The sequence below is a fragment of the Pseudophryne corroboree genome, chromosome 7 (assembly GCF_028390025.1).
Source record: "Pseudophryne corroboree isolate aPseCor3 chromosome 7, aPseCor3.hap2, whole genome shotgun sequence".
NCBI classification, from domain to species: domain Eukaryota; kingdom Metazoa; phylum Chordata; class Amphibia; order Anura; family Myobatrachidae; genus Pseudophryne; species Pseudophryne corroboree.
In genome coordinates, this window is record NC_086450.1 from 427339550 (window position 1) to 427356451 (window position 16902).

The 16902-nt window shown below is 50.7% G+C and overlaps 1 protein-coding gene across 1 annotated transcript in view; it reads left to right on the top strand.

Moving 5' to 3' along the window:
• Positions 1-16902, top strand: part of DRC3 (dynein regulatory complex subunit 3) — a 71415-nt gene that overhangs the window by 31108 nt on the left and 23405 nt on the right. Inside the window, exons 4-7 of the mRNA XM_063934852.1 lie at positions 5967-6133; positions 7976-8122; positions 9481-9600; positions 11426-11537. Of these exons, the coding sequence (XP_063790922.1) occupies positions 5967-6133; positions 7976-8122; positions 9481-9600; positions 11426-11537 (546 nt within the window). The remainder of the gene's footprint in view (positions 1-5966; positions 6134-7975; positions 8123-9480; positions 9601-11425; positions 11538-16902) is intronic.

Genomic DNA, 16902 nt, shown 5'->3' on the forward strand with positions numbered 1-16902 from the left:
CAATCAAAAAAAATAAGATTTTACTCACCGGTAAATCTATTTCTCGTAGTCCGTAGTGGATGCTGGGGACTCCGTAAGGACCATGGGGATTAGCGGCTCCGCAGGAGACTGGGCACAACTAAAGAAAGCTTTAGGACTACCTGGTGTGCACTGGCTCCTCCCACTAAGACCCCCCTCCAGACCTCAGTTAGGATACTGTGCCCGGAAGAGCTGACACAATAAGGAAGGATTTTGAATCCCGGGTAAGACTCATACCAGCCACACCAATCACACCGTATAACTCGTGATACTATACCCAGTTAAAAGTATGATAACAACTGAGCCTCTCAACAGATGGCTCAACAATAACCCTTTAGTTAGGCAATAACTATATACAAGTATTGCAGACAATCCGCACTTGGGATGGGCGCCCAGCATCCACTACGGACTACGAGAAATAGATTTACCGGTGAGTAAAATCTTATTTTCTCTAACGTCCTAAGTGGATGCTGGGGACTCCGTAAGGACCCTGGGGATTATACCAAAGCTCCCAAACGGGCGGGAGAGTGCGGGTGACTCTGCAGCACCGAATGAGCAAACTCAAGGTCCTCCTCAGCCAGGGTATCAAACTTGTAGACTCTTGCAAGAGTGTTTTAACCCGACCAAGTAACAGCTCGGCAAATTTGTAAAGCCGAGACCCCTCGGGCAGCCGCCCAAGAAGAGCCCACTTTCCTCGTGGAATGGGCTTTCACAGATTTAGGGTGCGGCAGTCCAGCCGCAGAATGTGCAAGGTGAATCGTGCTACAGATCCAGCGAGCCATAGTCTGCATAGAAGCAGGAGCACCCAGCTTGTTGGGTGCATACAGGATAAACAGCGAGTCAGTTTTCCTGACTCCAGCGGTCCTGGAAACATATACTTTTCAGGGCCCTGACTACGTCCAGAAACTTGGAATCCTCCAAGTCCCAAGTAGCCGCAGGCACCACAATAGGTTGGTTCACATGAAAAACTGCTACCACCTTAGGAAGGAATTGGGAACGAGTCCTCAATTCCGCCTTATCCATATAAAATACAGATAAGGGCTTTTGACAAAGCCGCCAATTCTGATACACGCCTGGCCGACGCCAAGGCCCACAGCATGACCACTTTCCACGTGAGGTATTGTAGCTCCACGGATTTAAGTGGCTCAACTCAATGCGACTTCAGGAAATCCAACACTACGTTGAGATCCCACGGTGCCACTGGAGGCACAAACGGGGGCTGACTATGCAGCACTCCCTTAACAAAAGTCTGAACTTCAGGCAGTGAAGCCAGTTCTATTTTGGAAGAAAATCGATAGAGCCGAAATCTGGGCCTTAATGGAACCCAATTTTAGGCCCATAGTCACCTCTGACTTGTAGGAAGTGCAGAAAGCGACCTAGCTGAAATTCCTCCTTTGGGGCCTTACTGGCCTCACAGCACGCAACCTATTTCCGCCATATGCGGTGATAATGGTTTGCGTTCACTTCTTTCCTAGCTATAAATAGCGTAGGGATAACTTCCTCCTGAATGCCCTTTTCCTTCAGGATCCGGCGTTCAACCGCCATGCCGTCAAACGCAGCCGCGGTACGTCTTGGAACAGACAGACCCCCTGCTGCAGCAGGTCCTGTCTGAGCGGCAGAGGCCATGGGTCCTCTGAGATCATTTCTAGGAGTTCTGGGTACCAAGCTCTTCTTGGCCACCCGGAACTTCTTACTCCTCTCCTTCTTATTATTCTCATTACCCTGGGTATGAGAGGCAGAGAAGGGAACACATACACCGACTGGTACACCCACGGTGTTACCAGAGCATCCACAGCTATCGCCTGAGGGTCCCTTGACCTGGCGCAATATCTTTGTAGCTTTTTGTTGAGGCGGGACGCCATCCTGTCCACCTGTGGCCTTTCCCCACGGTGTACAATCATTTGGAAGACTTCTGGATGAAGTCCCCACTCTCTCGGGTGGAGGTCGTGTCTGCTGAGAAAGTCTGCTTCTCAGTTGTCCACTCCGGGAATGAACACTGCTGACAGTGCTAACACATGATTTTCCGCCCATCGGAGAATCCTTGTGGCTTCTGCCATCACCATCCTGCTTCTTGTGCCGCCCTGTCGGTTTACATGAGCGACCGCCGTGATGTTGTCTGACTGGATCAGCACCGGCCGGTGTTGAAGCAGGGGTCTAGCCTGACTTAGGGCATTGTAAATGGCCCATAGTTCCAGAACATTTATGTGTAGGGAAGTCTCCTGACTTTTCCATAGGCCTTGGAAGTTTCTTCCCTGTGTGACTGCCCCCCAGCCTTGAAGGCTGGCATCCGTGGTCACCAGGACCCAGTCCTGTATGCCGAATCTGCGGCCCCCTAGAAGATGAGCACTCTGCAGTCACCACCACAGCGACACCCTGGCCCTTGGAGACAGGGTTATCCGCCGATGCATCTGAGGATGCGACCCGGACCACTTGTCCAACAGATCCCACTGGAAGATCCTTGCATGGGACTTGGCGAATGGAAATTCTTCGTAAGAAGCTACCATCTTTCCCAAGGCTCGCGTGCATAGATGCACAGATACCTGTATTTGTATTAGGAGGTCTCCGTCTAGAGACGCCAACTCCTTGGACTTCTCCTCCGGGAGAAACCCTTTTTATCCTGTTCTGTGTCCAGAACCATACCCAGGAACAGTAGACGCGTCGTAGGAACCAGCTGCGACTTTGGAATATTCAGAATCCAGCCGTGCTGTTGTAGCACTTCTCGAGATAGTGCTACTCCGACGAACAACTGCTCCCTGGACCTCGCCTTTATAAGGAGATCGTCCAAGTACGGGATAAGTACTTCGGCCATTACCTTGGTAAATACCCTCGGTGCCGGGGACAGACCCACAGCAACGTCTGGAATTGGTAATGACAATCCTGTACCACAATTTTGAGGTACACCTGGTGACGAGGGTAAATAGGGACATGCAGGTAAGTATCCTTGATGTCCAGTGACACCCTGAAATTTTCCAGGCTTGCAATAATCGCCCTGAGCGATTCCATTTTGAACTTGAACCTTCGTATATAAGTGTTCAAGGATTTCAATTTTAGAATGGGTCTCACCGAACCGTCTGGTTTCGGTACCACAACATCTTGGAATAGTAACCCAGGCCTTGTTGAAGGAGGGGTACCTTTATTTCACCTGCTGGAAGTCCAGCTTGTGAATTGCCGCCAGTACTACCTTTCTCCGAGGGCAGCAGGCAAGGCTGATGTGAGGCGAGGGAGAGTCGTCTCGAACTCCAGCCTGTATCCCTGTGATACTACTTGCAGAACCTAGGGATCCACCTGTGGGCAAGCCCACTGATCCTTGCAGTTCCCGAGACGCGCCCCCACCGCACCTGTCTCCACCTGTGGAGCCCCAGCCTCATGCGGTGGACTCAGAGGAAGCGAGGGAAGATATTTGATCCTGGAACTGGCTGACTGGTGCAGCTTTTTCCTTCTTCCCTTGTCTCTGTGCAGAAAGAAAGCGCCTTTGACCCGCTTGCTTTTCTGAAGCCGAAAGGACTGTACCTGAAAATACGGTGCTTTCTTTAGGCTTTTGTGAGGAAACCTGAGGTCAAAATTTTTCTTCCCAGCTGTTGCTGTGGTTACGAGGTCCCAGAGACCATCCCCAAACAATTCCTCACCCTTATAAGGCAGAATCTCCATGTGCCTTTTAAATGCAGTATCACCTGTCCACTGCCGGGTTTCTACTACCCTCCTGGCAGAATGGACATTGCATTAATTCTGGATGCCAGCCGGCAAATATCCCTCTGTGCATCCTTTATATATAAGACAACGTCTTAAATATGCTCAATGTTAGCAAAATATTATCCCTGTCTTAGCGTATTAATATTATCTGACAGGGTGTCAGACCACGCTGCAGCAGCACTATTTATGCTGCAGCAATTGCAGGTTTCAGTATATAACCTGAGTGTGTAAATGTAGATCGCCTCCTGCTTTTTATCAGCAGGTTCCTTCAAGGTGGCCGTATCCTAAGACGGCAGTGCCACCTTTTGAAAAACGTGTGAGCGCCTTATCCACCCTAAGGGATATCTCCCAACGTGACCTATCCTCTGGCGGGAAAGGGTACGCCATCAGTAACTTTTTAGAAATTACCAGTTTCTTATCGGGGAAACCACGCTTCTTTACACACTTCATTCATTCATCTGATGGGGGAACAAAACACTGGCTGTTTTTTCTCCCCAAAAATAAAACCCCTTTTATGTGGTACTTGGGTTCATGTCAGAAAATGCGTAACACATTTTTTCATTGCCGAGATCATGTAACGGATGTTCCTAGTGGATTGTGTATATGTCTCAACCTCGTCGACACTGGAGTCAGACTCCGTGTCGACATCTGTGTCTTCCATCTGAGGTAACGGTGATGGCCTTTGAGACGCCTGGGCAGACGCGGGCTGAGAAGCCGGCTGTCCCACAGCTGTTACGTCATCCAACCTTTTATGTAAGGAGTTGACACTGTCGGTTAATACCTTCCACCTATCCATCCACTCTGCTGTCGGCCCCACAGGGGGCGACATCCCATTTATCGGCCTCTGCTCCGCCTCCACGTAACCTTCCTCATCCAACATGTCGACACAGCCGTACCGACACACCGCACACACACAGGGAATGCTCTGACTGAGGACAGGACCCCACAAAGTCCTTTGGGGAGACCGAGAGAGAGTATGCCAGCACACACCAGAGCGCTATATAATGCAGGGATTAACACTATAACTGAGTGATTTTTCCCCAAATAGCTGCTTGTATACATATATTGCGCCTAAATTTAGTGCCCCCCCCCTCTCTTTTTAACCCTTTGAGCCTGAAAACTACAGGGGAGAGTCTGGGGAGCTGTCTTCCAGCTGCACTGTGAAGAGAAAATGGCGCCAGTGTGCTGAGGGAGAAGCGCCGCCCCCTTTTCGGCGGACTTTCTCCCGCTTTTTCTGTGATACTGGCAGGGGTAATTTTACATCTATATAGCCTCTGGGACTATATATGATGTATATTTTGCCAGCCAAGGTGTTATTTATTGCCCTCAGGGCGCCCCCCCCCCAGCGCCCTGCACCCATCAGTGACCGAAGTGTGAGGTGTACATGAGGAGCAATGGCGCACAGCTGCAGTGCTGTGCGCTACCTTGGTGAAGACCGAAGTCTTCTGCCGCCGATTTTCCGGACCTTCTTCGTGCTTCTGGCTCTGTAAGGGGGACGGCGGCGCGGCTCCCGGAACGAACACCAAGGTCGGGTCCTGCGGTCGATCCGTCTGGAGCTAATGGTGTCCAGTAGCCTAAGAAGCCCAAACTACCACCTGTTAGGTAGGTTCGCATTTTCTCCCCTCGCTGCAGTGAGTCTGTTGCCAGCAGATCTCACTGAAAATAAAAAACCTAAATATACTTTCTTTCTAGGTGCTCAGGAGAGCCCCTAGTGTGCATCCAGCTCGGCCGGGCACAAGAATCTAACTGAGGTCTGGAGGGGGGTCTTAGTGGGAGGAGCCAGTGCACACCAGGTAGTCCTAAAGCTTTCTTTAGTTGTGCCCAGTCTCCTGCGGAGCCGCTAATCCCCATGGTCCTTACGGAGTCCCCAGCATCCACTTAGGACGTTAGAGAAATATACTGGTAGGTTAATTTGCTTCCAACAAAAATTAACCCTAGCATGAATGTGTCTGTGTGTACATGTGATAGGGAATATAGAGTGTAAGCTTCACTGGGGCAGGGACTGATGTGACTGAGCAAATATTCTCTGTAAAGCGCTGCGGAATATGTGTACCCTATATAAATAACTGGTAGTAGTAATAATAATAATAATAATAATAATGTACAAGGCCAGACCATGCCTTGTACACGATTTCCCCTTTAAAAAAAAGTCTGAGTTCAGCCGGCATTCCGCACGGCTGCCGTAGAAGGACTTCATTACATCCCGCCCATGGCCTCTGAAGGACAAAGCATCTTATGTCCTGATTTGTATTTTTCAGATTTGTCATATAACAATATTGAGGTGATAGAGGGTCTGAGTTCTCTCACTAAGCTGGAGGATCTCAGTCTGCACAACAATCGCATAGCTGCCATCAATAACTTGGACAGTCTGGAAAATCTGCAGGTTTTATCCATAGGGAACAACAACCTGACGTCCTTGGAAAATGTAAGGATGGGGCAACCGCTCCTCATACAGTGATCTCTGTACTCCCATATGCTTCATCTTCTTCCACAGCTTCCCTTCTCCAAACTAACTATTGATTGAACGCTAACAAATGTAACTGATTTTCCAACTGATTTTCCTAAATATGTTGCTTGTTTCTGTCTTCCTTCTGTACTGCTAAGCCATATGTTTATATCATTACTAGCTGCAGTACCCGGATGGGGTGGAGGGTGTTATGATGCTTACCTATGAATAAATCTATACTGGTACACAGTACACATGTGCCGCACTGTTCTGATTGGTCTTTACTAAGGCGAGTACGCCTGTCACTGCTGACTTGCCAAGAGCAGTACAGGAGAGCCCTCCCAGCGGAGCCCCGCCCACAGCCCCCTGACAGCTGATTGTGATGATACATAGCCTAAAACCTGCCTGGGAAAATTACCTACACAATGGTGAAAACTGCATTGCAATCGGCTCAGTGGTTTCAGAGTTTATCGCAATCAGACAAACAGATATTGGGCCTAATTCAGACCTGATCGTTGCTGTGCATTTTCGCACAGCAACTGATCAGGTCTGAACTGCGCATGCGCAGGCGCCGCAGTGCTCTGGCGCATGGCAGATAGCCAACGGCCGTCTCAGCCCTGCGATCTCCTCTGCCTGATTGGCAGGTAGAGGCAGACGCTGGGCGGGAGAAGGTGGACCGGCGGTGTTTGGCCGCCGATTAGGGGGCGCGGTCCGGGCAACGCTGGTGTGCTGGACCGTGTGGGGGGCGGGCCACGGCGGCTGCATGACATCACACACAGCTGCTGCGACCCCCACAGCGCTGGCAGGGAACTACTCCTAAAGTACAAAAGCATCGCTGCTGTGCGATGCTTTTGTACTTGTGCGACAGGGTAGGGCCTGACACGCGGCGTGGACTAGCCCTGTGCTGGGCGTCCCCCCCTCCACCCCCCCCTCCCGCATGTCAGTATGCCTGATCGTAGATGTGCTAAATTAAGCACATTTACGATCAGGTCTGAATTAGGCCCATTTTCATTTATAAGAGGTATAGGGGGTCATTCCGAGTTGTTCGCTCGCAAGCTGCTTTTAGCAGCATTGCACATGCTAAGCCGCCGCCTACTGGGAGTGAATCTTAGCTTATCAAAATTGCGAACGAAAGATTCGCAATATTGCGAAAAGACTTCTCTCTGCAGTTTCTGAGTAGCTCGAGACTTACTCTGCCAGTGCGATCAGTTCAGTCAGTGTCGTTCCTGGTTTGACGTCACAAACATACCCAGCGTTCGCCCAGACACTCCTCCGTTTCTCCAGCCACTCTCGCGTTTTTCCCAGAAACGGTAGCGTTTTTTCGCACACACCCATAAAACGGCCAGTTTCCGCCCAGAAACACCCACTTCCTGTCAATCACACTCCGATCACCAGAACGAAGAAAAAACCTCGTAATGCCGTGAGTAAAATACCTAACTGCATAGCAAATTTACTTGGCGCAGTCGCACTGCGGACATTGCGCATGCGCATTAGCGACTAATCGCTCCGTTGCGAGAAAAAAATAACGAGCGAACAACTCGGAATGACCCCCATATATTTACATTGCCCTGTGATCTGACAAAGCTGCCCTCTAGATACTACTGAATCCAACGCAGAGAGTAATCCTACAGCAACTTCCTGGTGATATAAATACAAGGCTGAGGAACACAGAAAATAGAAATACTGTTTTTAGTAAATGCATCTGAATGTGTACAATGCTGCAGTTTTTCGTTTATATTGCCGGTAAATGTGTCAGTTGTATTTTTTTAGTTCATATAACTTTATCTTATTATCAGTTTTAATGCCCTGTCTTGTCCCCAGCTCACCTACCTACGGAGGTTCAAGCAGTTGCGGACACTGAATCTGGCAGGAAACCCGCTATCTGCAGATGAACAATATAAATTATTTGTGGCAGCTCACTTGGGAAACCTGGTGTATCTGGATTTCAGACTCTTAGATGAGACCATAGTAAGCACACTTTCCTACTCTCTTTATAGACCTTCAGATCAGATGTTGCTTGGTTGTACAATATGTACTATAAAAAACACAGTTAGAGTCCTATAGGTTGTTGTGGCTTTCAGTCCCTGTCTCAGTTAGTTACCTGTGCGCTACTTTCCAGAAATGACCGCCATTGTGTAATTAACGTCATCCTCATGTAAACTGTCTGCAGGATGAGCGATTCACAAGTCAGCATTTTTGCCTAGTAGCCTACACATCCCTCACATTAGGGAGACGTTTTATGTATTTCAGAGACGCATTTGGAAATAAAGTGCATAATTAGGAACAATTAGTTAAATCAGCTATGCAGGTTTGTAAGAATGGCTGACATGCGGCTTACTGGATTAGGAGATACTAACTGGCTGTATGTGGTCAATGGTTCGGTTACAGTGCCGGTTCGAGACCAAGTAGAGCCCAGGGCGAAAAGTCCCCTTTGGCGCTCCCCCTTAAAAAAAAAAAAAGAAAGCATTTTTTTTTGTGTGTACTAAATAAAAATACACCTTACCTATATGGTCCATTGACGAAATTGATCCTCCCTGGCAGAGGGGAAGGGGAAAGACGCTAGCTGAGATGGGGGATGTAGGAATATAACCAATGTCATTCTTATACAACAGAGGTTCAATCAGACTTGTGCCCTATGTGTCACTCCCTGCTCCCTGTACCCACTCCAGCCTCTTGTCCTCTGTTTCCAGTCCCCTGCCACTCCAGCTTCCTGTCTTTCCGGCCTCCTGCCCCCCGTCACTCAAGTCTTTTGCCCCGTCATTCAAACCTCCTGTCCCGTCACTTCAGTCTTCTTCCTTCTGTCATCACTACAGCCTCTTGTCTTTCCAGCCTCCTTACCCCCTGCCATCGCTCCAGCCCCCTTTCATCACTGTAGCTCCCTGCTCCATGTGTCTCTCCAGCCTCCTGTATTCCAGCATCCTGGTCCCATGTAATTTCAGTGTCCCGTGTCACCTCACCCCTCCAACTTACCTTCTTCTGGGATAGCCTGCATACTCCTCTTCTTCCTCCTCTTACTGTCAGCGGCATGGCTGCAGGAGTATGTGCAGAAGGCACATCAGAGGTTGTGCATCCACGGAGAGCCACTGGCTTCTACTGTCCAGCGCTGTTTGCTCGCACACTGTAGTAATCAAACGGCGGTGGTGCTGGTAGGGTGGCATTAATCTAATTGTGGCATCACTGGCTGGGTTACTGTGGCTGCACCCAATGGCAGCAAACCCCCCCTCCCCCGTGCAGTAGCCCTGCTAGTCCGCCCCTTGAACCGCCACAGTTCTATTAACCAGTCTATGTGTAGGAAAGCCTCAGACCTCCTGCATTTTGTATTTCAGAGGGAAATCGCCAATGTGAAATATCAGTATTCCATTGAAGAACTGAGTCAAAACGAGACCCTGGAGCGAATAAAGCAAGAAAAAGAAGAGCAGCTTCAGCGAGAGCTGGACAAACACAAAGTACGTATAATGGACAAAGCGAACTCTGTTTCTAGGGCCCCTTGTCATCCGTGCGTAGTACAACAGAGTAACAGCAATGGGTACATCCGATACAGTGTATTATGTAACCAGGCAATTTTGTGGGCATGGCTTATATGTAGTGCACATATGGCCAGAAACGTCAGATATATAACCCATCCCCTAACACACCCTGGCATCCCAGTGATCGCCCTTCCTTTGTGAACAACGCCAACCTGAACTTGCCATTTTCATTAGGATGTTTTCAATGGGTTTTTTTTTTAAAATTTAACCATAAAGTATTTAACCATAATGTAAATCACGTTGCTATATCCATAAAGTCTACTTTTATCACTTTCATACATCTTTGCATTATTCACCATATAACAGTAGAGAAAGAAATGACACCTCCACGGTTTGCGCCTAACACAACCTTATTAAACTTCCCTAGTAGACTACTAATTCTTCATAATGCAAAGACTGCTCCATGCATTTTACATTTAGGAAACTGTGTGTGACCTTATGGAAAAATGGGCCCTGATACAGATGCCACTGCACCTTCCATAGTTTCGCAACTGAGCCATTATCGGTAGACTGCGCATGAATTGCGGCCACAGTGCCACGGTACCTTTACAATGCCACCCACAGTGAGGAATCGCAATGTGATTGACAGGAAGAGACTGGGGGGTGGTTACGGAGTGTCTGCAAAATCACAGGCGTGTCATGACCCTTTGTGGGGCGTGTCTCGTCATGCGACTGCGATCTCATACACATAAAACATGACACCAGCATCACAGCTCCCGCGGCCACTCTGCATGGCCATGGAGGCACTTAGGCAGTCACTGTTCCTCGCATCTTCATCGCGGTTGAAACGGAGTACGCGGCTACTGAGAATGTTGCAATGACGTTGGTGGCCGCCTGTCACTTGTGGGCGGCTGCTACACCTGTGTTTGCTCATAGTTCTGCCACTGAAAAGAATCGTTGCTGCATCGGCATTGCAACCGCAACTGAATCCGGCCTGATAAGCCTGTTTGTAGCGTAGTAACACATACCATATCAGCTATGGTGGGGAGGCCCACTGCGGACATCAAAGCCTTAAATGGATTTGAAACCGTTTCAGCTCTGTGACCTACCTTGTCCAAAAAACAAACGTGCATTTGCAAGGATGACTTTCGGAAGGAGATTCTGCGGGTTTGGTTCGGGTGACCGGCGTTAGGGATCCCGCCAGTCACCATACCGACGCCGGGATCCCGAGCTTTAGATTGGCGGCGGCGGTGGTGGTGGCGGGCGCAATGAAGCCCCTTGTGGGCTTGCTGTGCTCGCCACGCAGCGGGTTCGGTGGCTCACTGCGCTCGCCACAGGTTCTATTGGCGCGGACACCCACATGGGGGGAATAGTACCTGTTAGTCGGCGTGCCAACTGTCGGGCAGGCAGTCGGTCAGGATACCGGCGTCGGTACAGTTGGTACATAACTACACCCCGATTCTGCTTATCAGCATTATTCCCAATGCAGAGAATGAAACGGTGGGAGGAAAAAGTAAAAGAGAAAACTGTAAAAGGAAAATATTTGGTATTTGTAAAAATAAGAAACCAAAAATCCATCTATTTGTATAAGTTCCCTTATGTTATTATAACATTAAAGAGACTTCAGGGGTGACCGTGTAATATCTCACTGACAATTGCTCTTTAGCTGATTGTATTCTCTATATAAATAACGTTTTTATCTGGATAATTTGCCTAAAACCCACTTAGCACTCATCACGCACCTCATAGCTTTACTGTTCCATCCATAACCTCTCTCATCATTATATTACTCATTTGCTTTAAGGCTGCCTATGTGGAATATCTGAATGGCCCGTTCCTGTTTGATAGCATGTATGCGGAGGATGTAGACGGAACCCGGTTATCCACCCTTCCTGGAGTCGCAGAACTCGTGGACTCATATCCTTCTCTGATACACCTTGTTGGTCTTTAGGATAAGTTAGTTCAATCCCCAGTTTATTTTGGGCTAGACATTCATAAAGTAATAATAATAATAATTATTATTATTATTATTTTATTTATATAGCGCTCTTTCTCCAACAGGACTCAAGGCATAAGTAACCCCCTGTCATAACAAAGAAGTGGGTTTCATGCAGGTGCGGTTTAAGAGAGATGGGGTCCTGTTTGCAGGCTCCGTGCCCATTCCTTGTTCCCGGGTACATGTCTACTATACATTACATGTGCAAATCAGCAGGAAAATGGCCGCTTCAATTTGTCACTCATCCCCTGAAATGCAGCGTACATCCTGGGGCACAGATCCCCCGTAATGCAGCGTACAGCCTGACGCATAGATCCCCTGTAATGCAGCGTACAGCCTGGGGTACAGATCCCCGTAATGCAGTGTACATCCTAGGGCCCAGATTCCCTTCTAATGCAGCGTACATCCTGGTGCATTGATCCCCTGTAATGCAGTACACATCCTGGGGTGCAGATCCCGCGTAATGCAGTACACATCCTGGGGCATCTCTCAAAATGCAGGGTACGTCCTGGGGCACATATCCTGGGGCACAGATACCCTGCAATGCAGCGTACATCCTAGGGCACAGATCCCCTGTAATGCAGTGTACATCCTGGGGCACAGATACCCTGCAATGCAGCGTACATCCTAGGGCACAGATCCCCTGTAATGCAGCGTACATCCTAGGGCACAGATCCCCTGTAATGCAGCATACATCCTAGGGCACAGATTCCCTGTAATGCAGCGTACATCCTGGGGAGCAGATCCCCTGTAATGCAGCACGCATCCTGGGGCACAGATCCCATCTAATGCAGCACTCATCCTGGGCAGCAGATCCCCTGTAATGCAGCACACATCCTGGAGAGCAGATCTCCTGTAATAAAGCACACATCCTGGGGAGCAGATCCCCTGTAATGCAGCGTACATCCTGGGGAGCAGATCCCCTGTAATGCAGCGTACATCCTGGGGAGCAGATCCCCTGTAATGCAGCGTACATCCTGGGGAGCAGATCCCCTGTAATGCAGCGTACATCCTGGGGAGCAGATCCCCTGTAATGCAGCGTACACACTGGGGCACAGATCCCCTGTAATGCAGCGTACATCCTGGGGAGCAGATCCCCTGTAATGCAGCGTACATCCTGGGGAGCAGATCCCCTGTAATGCAGCGTACATCCTAGGGCACAGATCTCCGTAATGCAGCATACATCCTAGGGCACAGATTCCCTTTAATGCAATGTACATCTTGTGGCACAGATCCCCTGTATTGCAGCGTACATTCTGGGGAGGAGATCCCCGTAATGCAGCGTACATGCTGGGGAGCAGATCACCCTGTAATGTAGCATAGATCCTGGGGCACAGATCCCCCGTAATGCAGCGTACATCCTGGGGCACAGATCCCCTGTAATGCAGCACTCATCCTGGGGCACAGATCCCCTGTAATGCAGCACTCATCCTGGGGCACAGATCCCTTTAATGCAGCGTACATCCTGGGGAGCAGATCACCATGTAATGCAGCGTACATCCTGGGGAGGAGATCCCCTGTAATGCAGCGTACATCCTGGGGAGCAGATCACCCTGTAATGTAGCGTAGATTCTGGGGCACAGATCCCCCGTAATGCAGCGTACATCCTGGGGCACAGATCCCCTGTAATGCAGCACTCATCCTGGGGCACAGATCCCTTTAATGCAGCGTACATCCTGGGGAGCAGATCACCATGTAATGCAGCATACATCCTGGGGAGCAGATCACCCTGTAATGCAGCGTACATCCTGGGGCACAGATCCCCTGTAATGCAGCACTCATCCTGGGGCACAGATCCCTTTAATGCAGCGTACATCCTGGGGAGCAGATCCCCTGTAATGCAGCGTACATCCTGGGGCACAGATCTCCGTAATGCAACGTACATCCTAGGGCACAGATTCCCTTTAATGCAACGTACATCTTGGGGCACAGATCCCCTGTATTGCAGCGTACATTCTGGGGAGGAGATCCCCTGTAATGCAGTGTACAACCTGGGGCACAGATCCCCGTAATGCAGCGTACATCCTGGGGAGCAGATCCCCTGTAATGCAGCACGCATCCTGGGGCACAGATCCCATGTAATGCAGCGTACATTCTGGGGAGCAGATCCCCTGTAATGCAGCATACATTCTGGGGAGGAGATCCCCTGTAATGCAGCGTACATCCTGGGGAGGAGATCCCCTGTAATGCAGCGTACATCCTGGGGAGGAGATCCCCTGTAATGCAGTGTACAACCTGGGGCACAGATCCCCGTAATGCAGCGTACATCCTGGGGAGCAGATCCCCTGTAATGCAGCACGCATCCTGGGGCACAGATCCCATGTAATGCAGCGTACATTCTGGGGAGCAGATCCCCTGTAATGCAGCATACATTCTGGGGAGGAGATCCCCTGTAATGCAGCGTACATCCTGGGGAGGAGATCCCCTGTAATGCAGTGTACAACCTGGGGCACAGATCCCCGTAATGCAGCACACATTCTGGGGGGCAGATCCCCTGTAATGCAGCACACATCCTGGGGAGCAGATCCCCTGTAATGCAGCGTACATCCTGGGGAGCAGATCCCCTGTAATGCAGCGTACATCCTGGGGAGCAGATCCCCTGTAATGCAGCGTACATCCTGGGGAGCAGATCCCCTGTAATGCAGCGTACATCCTGGGGAGCAGATCCCCTGTAATGCAGCGTACATCCTAGGGCACAGATCTCCGTAATGCAGCATACATCCTAGGGCACAGATTCCCTTTAATGCAATGTACATCTTGTGGCACAGATCCCCTGTATTGCAGCGTACATTCTGGGGAGGAGATCCCCGTAATGCAGCGTACATGCTGGGGAGCAGATCACCCTGTAATGTAGCGTAGATCCTGGGGCACAGATCCCCCGTAATGCAGCGTACATCCTGGGGCACAGATCCCCTGTAATGCAGCACTCATCCTGGGGCACAGATCCCCTGTAATGCAGCACTCATCCTGGGGCACAGATCCCTTTAATGCAGCATACATCCTGGGGAGCAGATCACCATGTAATGCAGCGTACATCCTGGGGAGCAGATCACCCTGTAATGCAGCGTACATCCTGGGGCACAGATCCCCTGTAATGCAGCACTCATCCTGGGGCACAGATCCCTTTAATGCAGCGTACATCCTGGGGAGCAGATCACCATGTAATGCAGCGTACATCCTGGGGAGCAGATCACCCTGTAATGCAGCGTACATCCTGGGGCACAGATCCCCTGTAATGCAGCACTCATCCTGGGGCACAGATCCCTTTAATGCAGCGTACATCCTGGGGAGCAGATCCCCTGTAATGCAGCGTACATCCTGGGGCACAGATCTCCGTAATGCAACGTACATCCTAGGGCACAGATTCCCTTTAATGCAACGTACATCTTGGGGCACAGATCCCCTGTATTGCAGCGTACATTCTGGGGAGGAGATCCCCTGTAATGCAGTGTACAACCTGGGGCACAGATCCCCGTAATGCAGCGTACATCCTGGGGAGCAGATCCCCTGTAATGCAGCACGCATCCTGGGGCACAGATCCCATGTAATGCAGCGTACATTCTGGGGAGCAGATCCCCTGTAATGCAGCATACATTCTGGGGAGGAGATCCCCTGTAATGCAGCGTACATCCTGGGGAGGAGATCCCCTGTAATGCAGCGTACATCCTGGGGAGGAGATCCCCTGTAATGCAGTGTACAACCTGGGGCACAGATCCCCGTAATGCAGCGTACATCCTGGGGAGCAGATCCCCTGTAATGCAGCACGCATCCTGGGGCACAGATCCCATGTAATGCAGCGTACATTCTGGGGAGCAGATCCCCTGTAATGCAGCATACATTCTGAGGAGGAGATCCCCTGTAATGCAGCGTACATCCTGGGGAGGAGATCCCCTGTAGTGCAGTGTACAACCTGGGGCACAGATCCCCGTAATGCAGCACACATTCTGGGGGGCAGATCCCCTGTAATGCAGCACACATCCTGGGGAGCAGATCCCCTGTAATGCAGCGTACATCCTGGGGAGCAGATCCCCTGTGATGCAGCGTACATCCTGGGGAGCAGATCCCCTGTAATGCAGCGTACATCCTGGGGAGGAGATCCCCTGTAATGCAGCGTACATCCTGGGGAGGAGATCCCCCATAATGCAGCGTAGATCCTGGGGCACAGATCCCCCGCAATGCAGCGTACATCCTTGGGAGGAGATCCCCTGTAATGCAGCGTACATCCTGGGGAGGAGATCCCCTGTAATGCAGCGTACATCCTGGGGAGGAGATCCCCCGTAATGCAGCGTACATACTGGGGAGGAGATCCCCCGTAATGCAGCATACATCCTGGGGAGCAGATCCCCCGTAATGCAGCGTACATCCTGGGGAGCAGATCCCCCGTAATGCAGCGTACAACCTGGGGCACAGATCCCCGTAATGCAGCGTACATCCTAGGGCACATATCCCCCGTAATGCAGCGTACATCCTGGGGCACAGATCCCCTGTAATGCAGCACTCATCCTGGGGCACAGATCCCTTTAATGCAGCGTACATCCTGGGGAGCAGATCACCATGTAATGCAGCGTACATCCTGGGGAGCAGATCACCCTGTAATGCAGCGTACATCCTGGGGCACAGATCCCCTGTAATGCAGCACTCATCCTGGGGCACAGATCCCTTTAATGCAGCGTACATCCTGGGGAGCAGATCCCCTGTAATGCAGCGTACATCCTGGGGAGGAGATCCCCTGTAATGCAGCGTACATCCTGGGGAGGAGATCCCCCATAATGCAGCGTAGATCCTGGGGCACAGATCCCCCGCAATGCAGCGTACATCCTTGGGAGGAGATCCCCTGTAATGCAGCGTACATCCTGGGGAGGAGATCCCCTGTAATGCAGCGTACATCCTGGGGAGGAGATCCCCCGTAATGCAGCGTACATACTGGGGAGGAGATCCCCCGTAATGCAGCATACATCCTGGGGAGCAGATCCCCAGTAATGCAGCGTACATCCTGGGGAGCAGATCCCCCGTAATGCAGCGTACAACCTGGGGCACAGATCCCCGTAATGCAGCGTACATCCTAGGGCACATATCCCCCGTAATGCAGCGTACATCCTGGGGCACAGATCCCCTGTAATGCAGCACTCATCCTGGGGCACAGATCCCTTTAATGCAGCGTACATCCTGGGGAGCAGATCACCATGTAATGCAGCGTACATCCTGGGGAGCAGATCACCCTGTAATGCAGCGTACATCCTGGGGCACAGATCCCCTGTAATGCAGCACTCATCCTGGGGCACAGA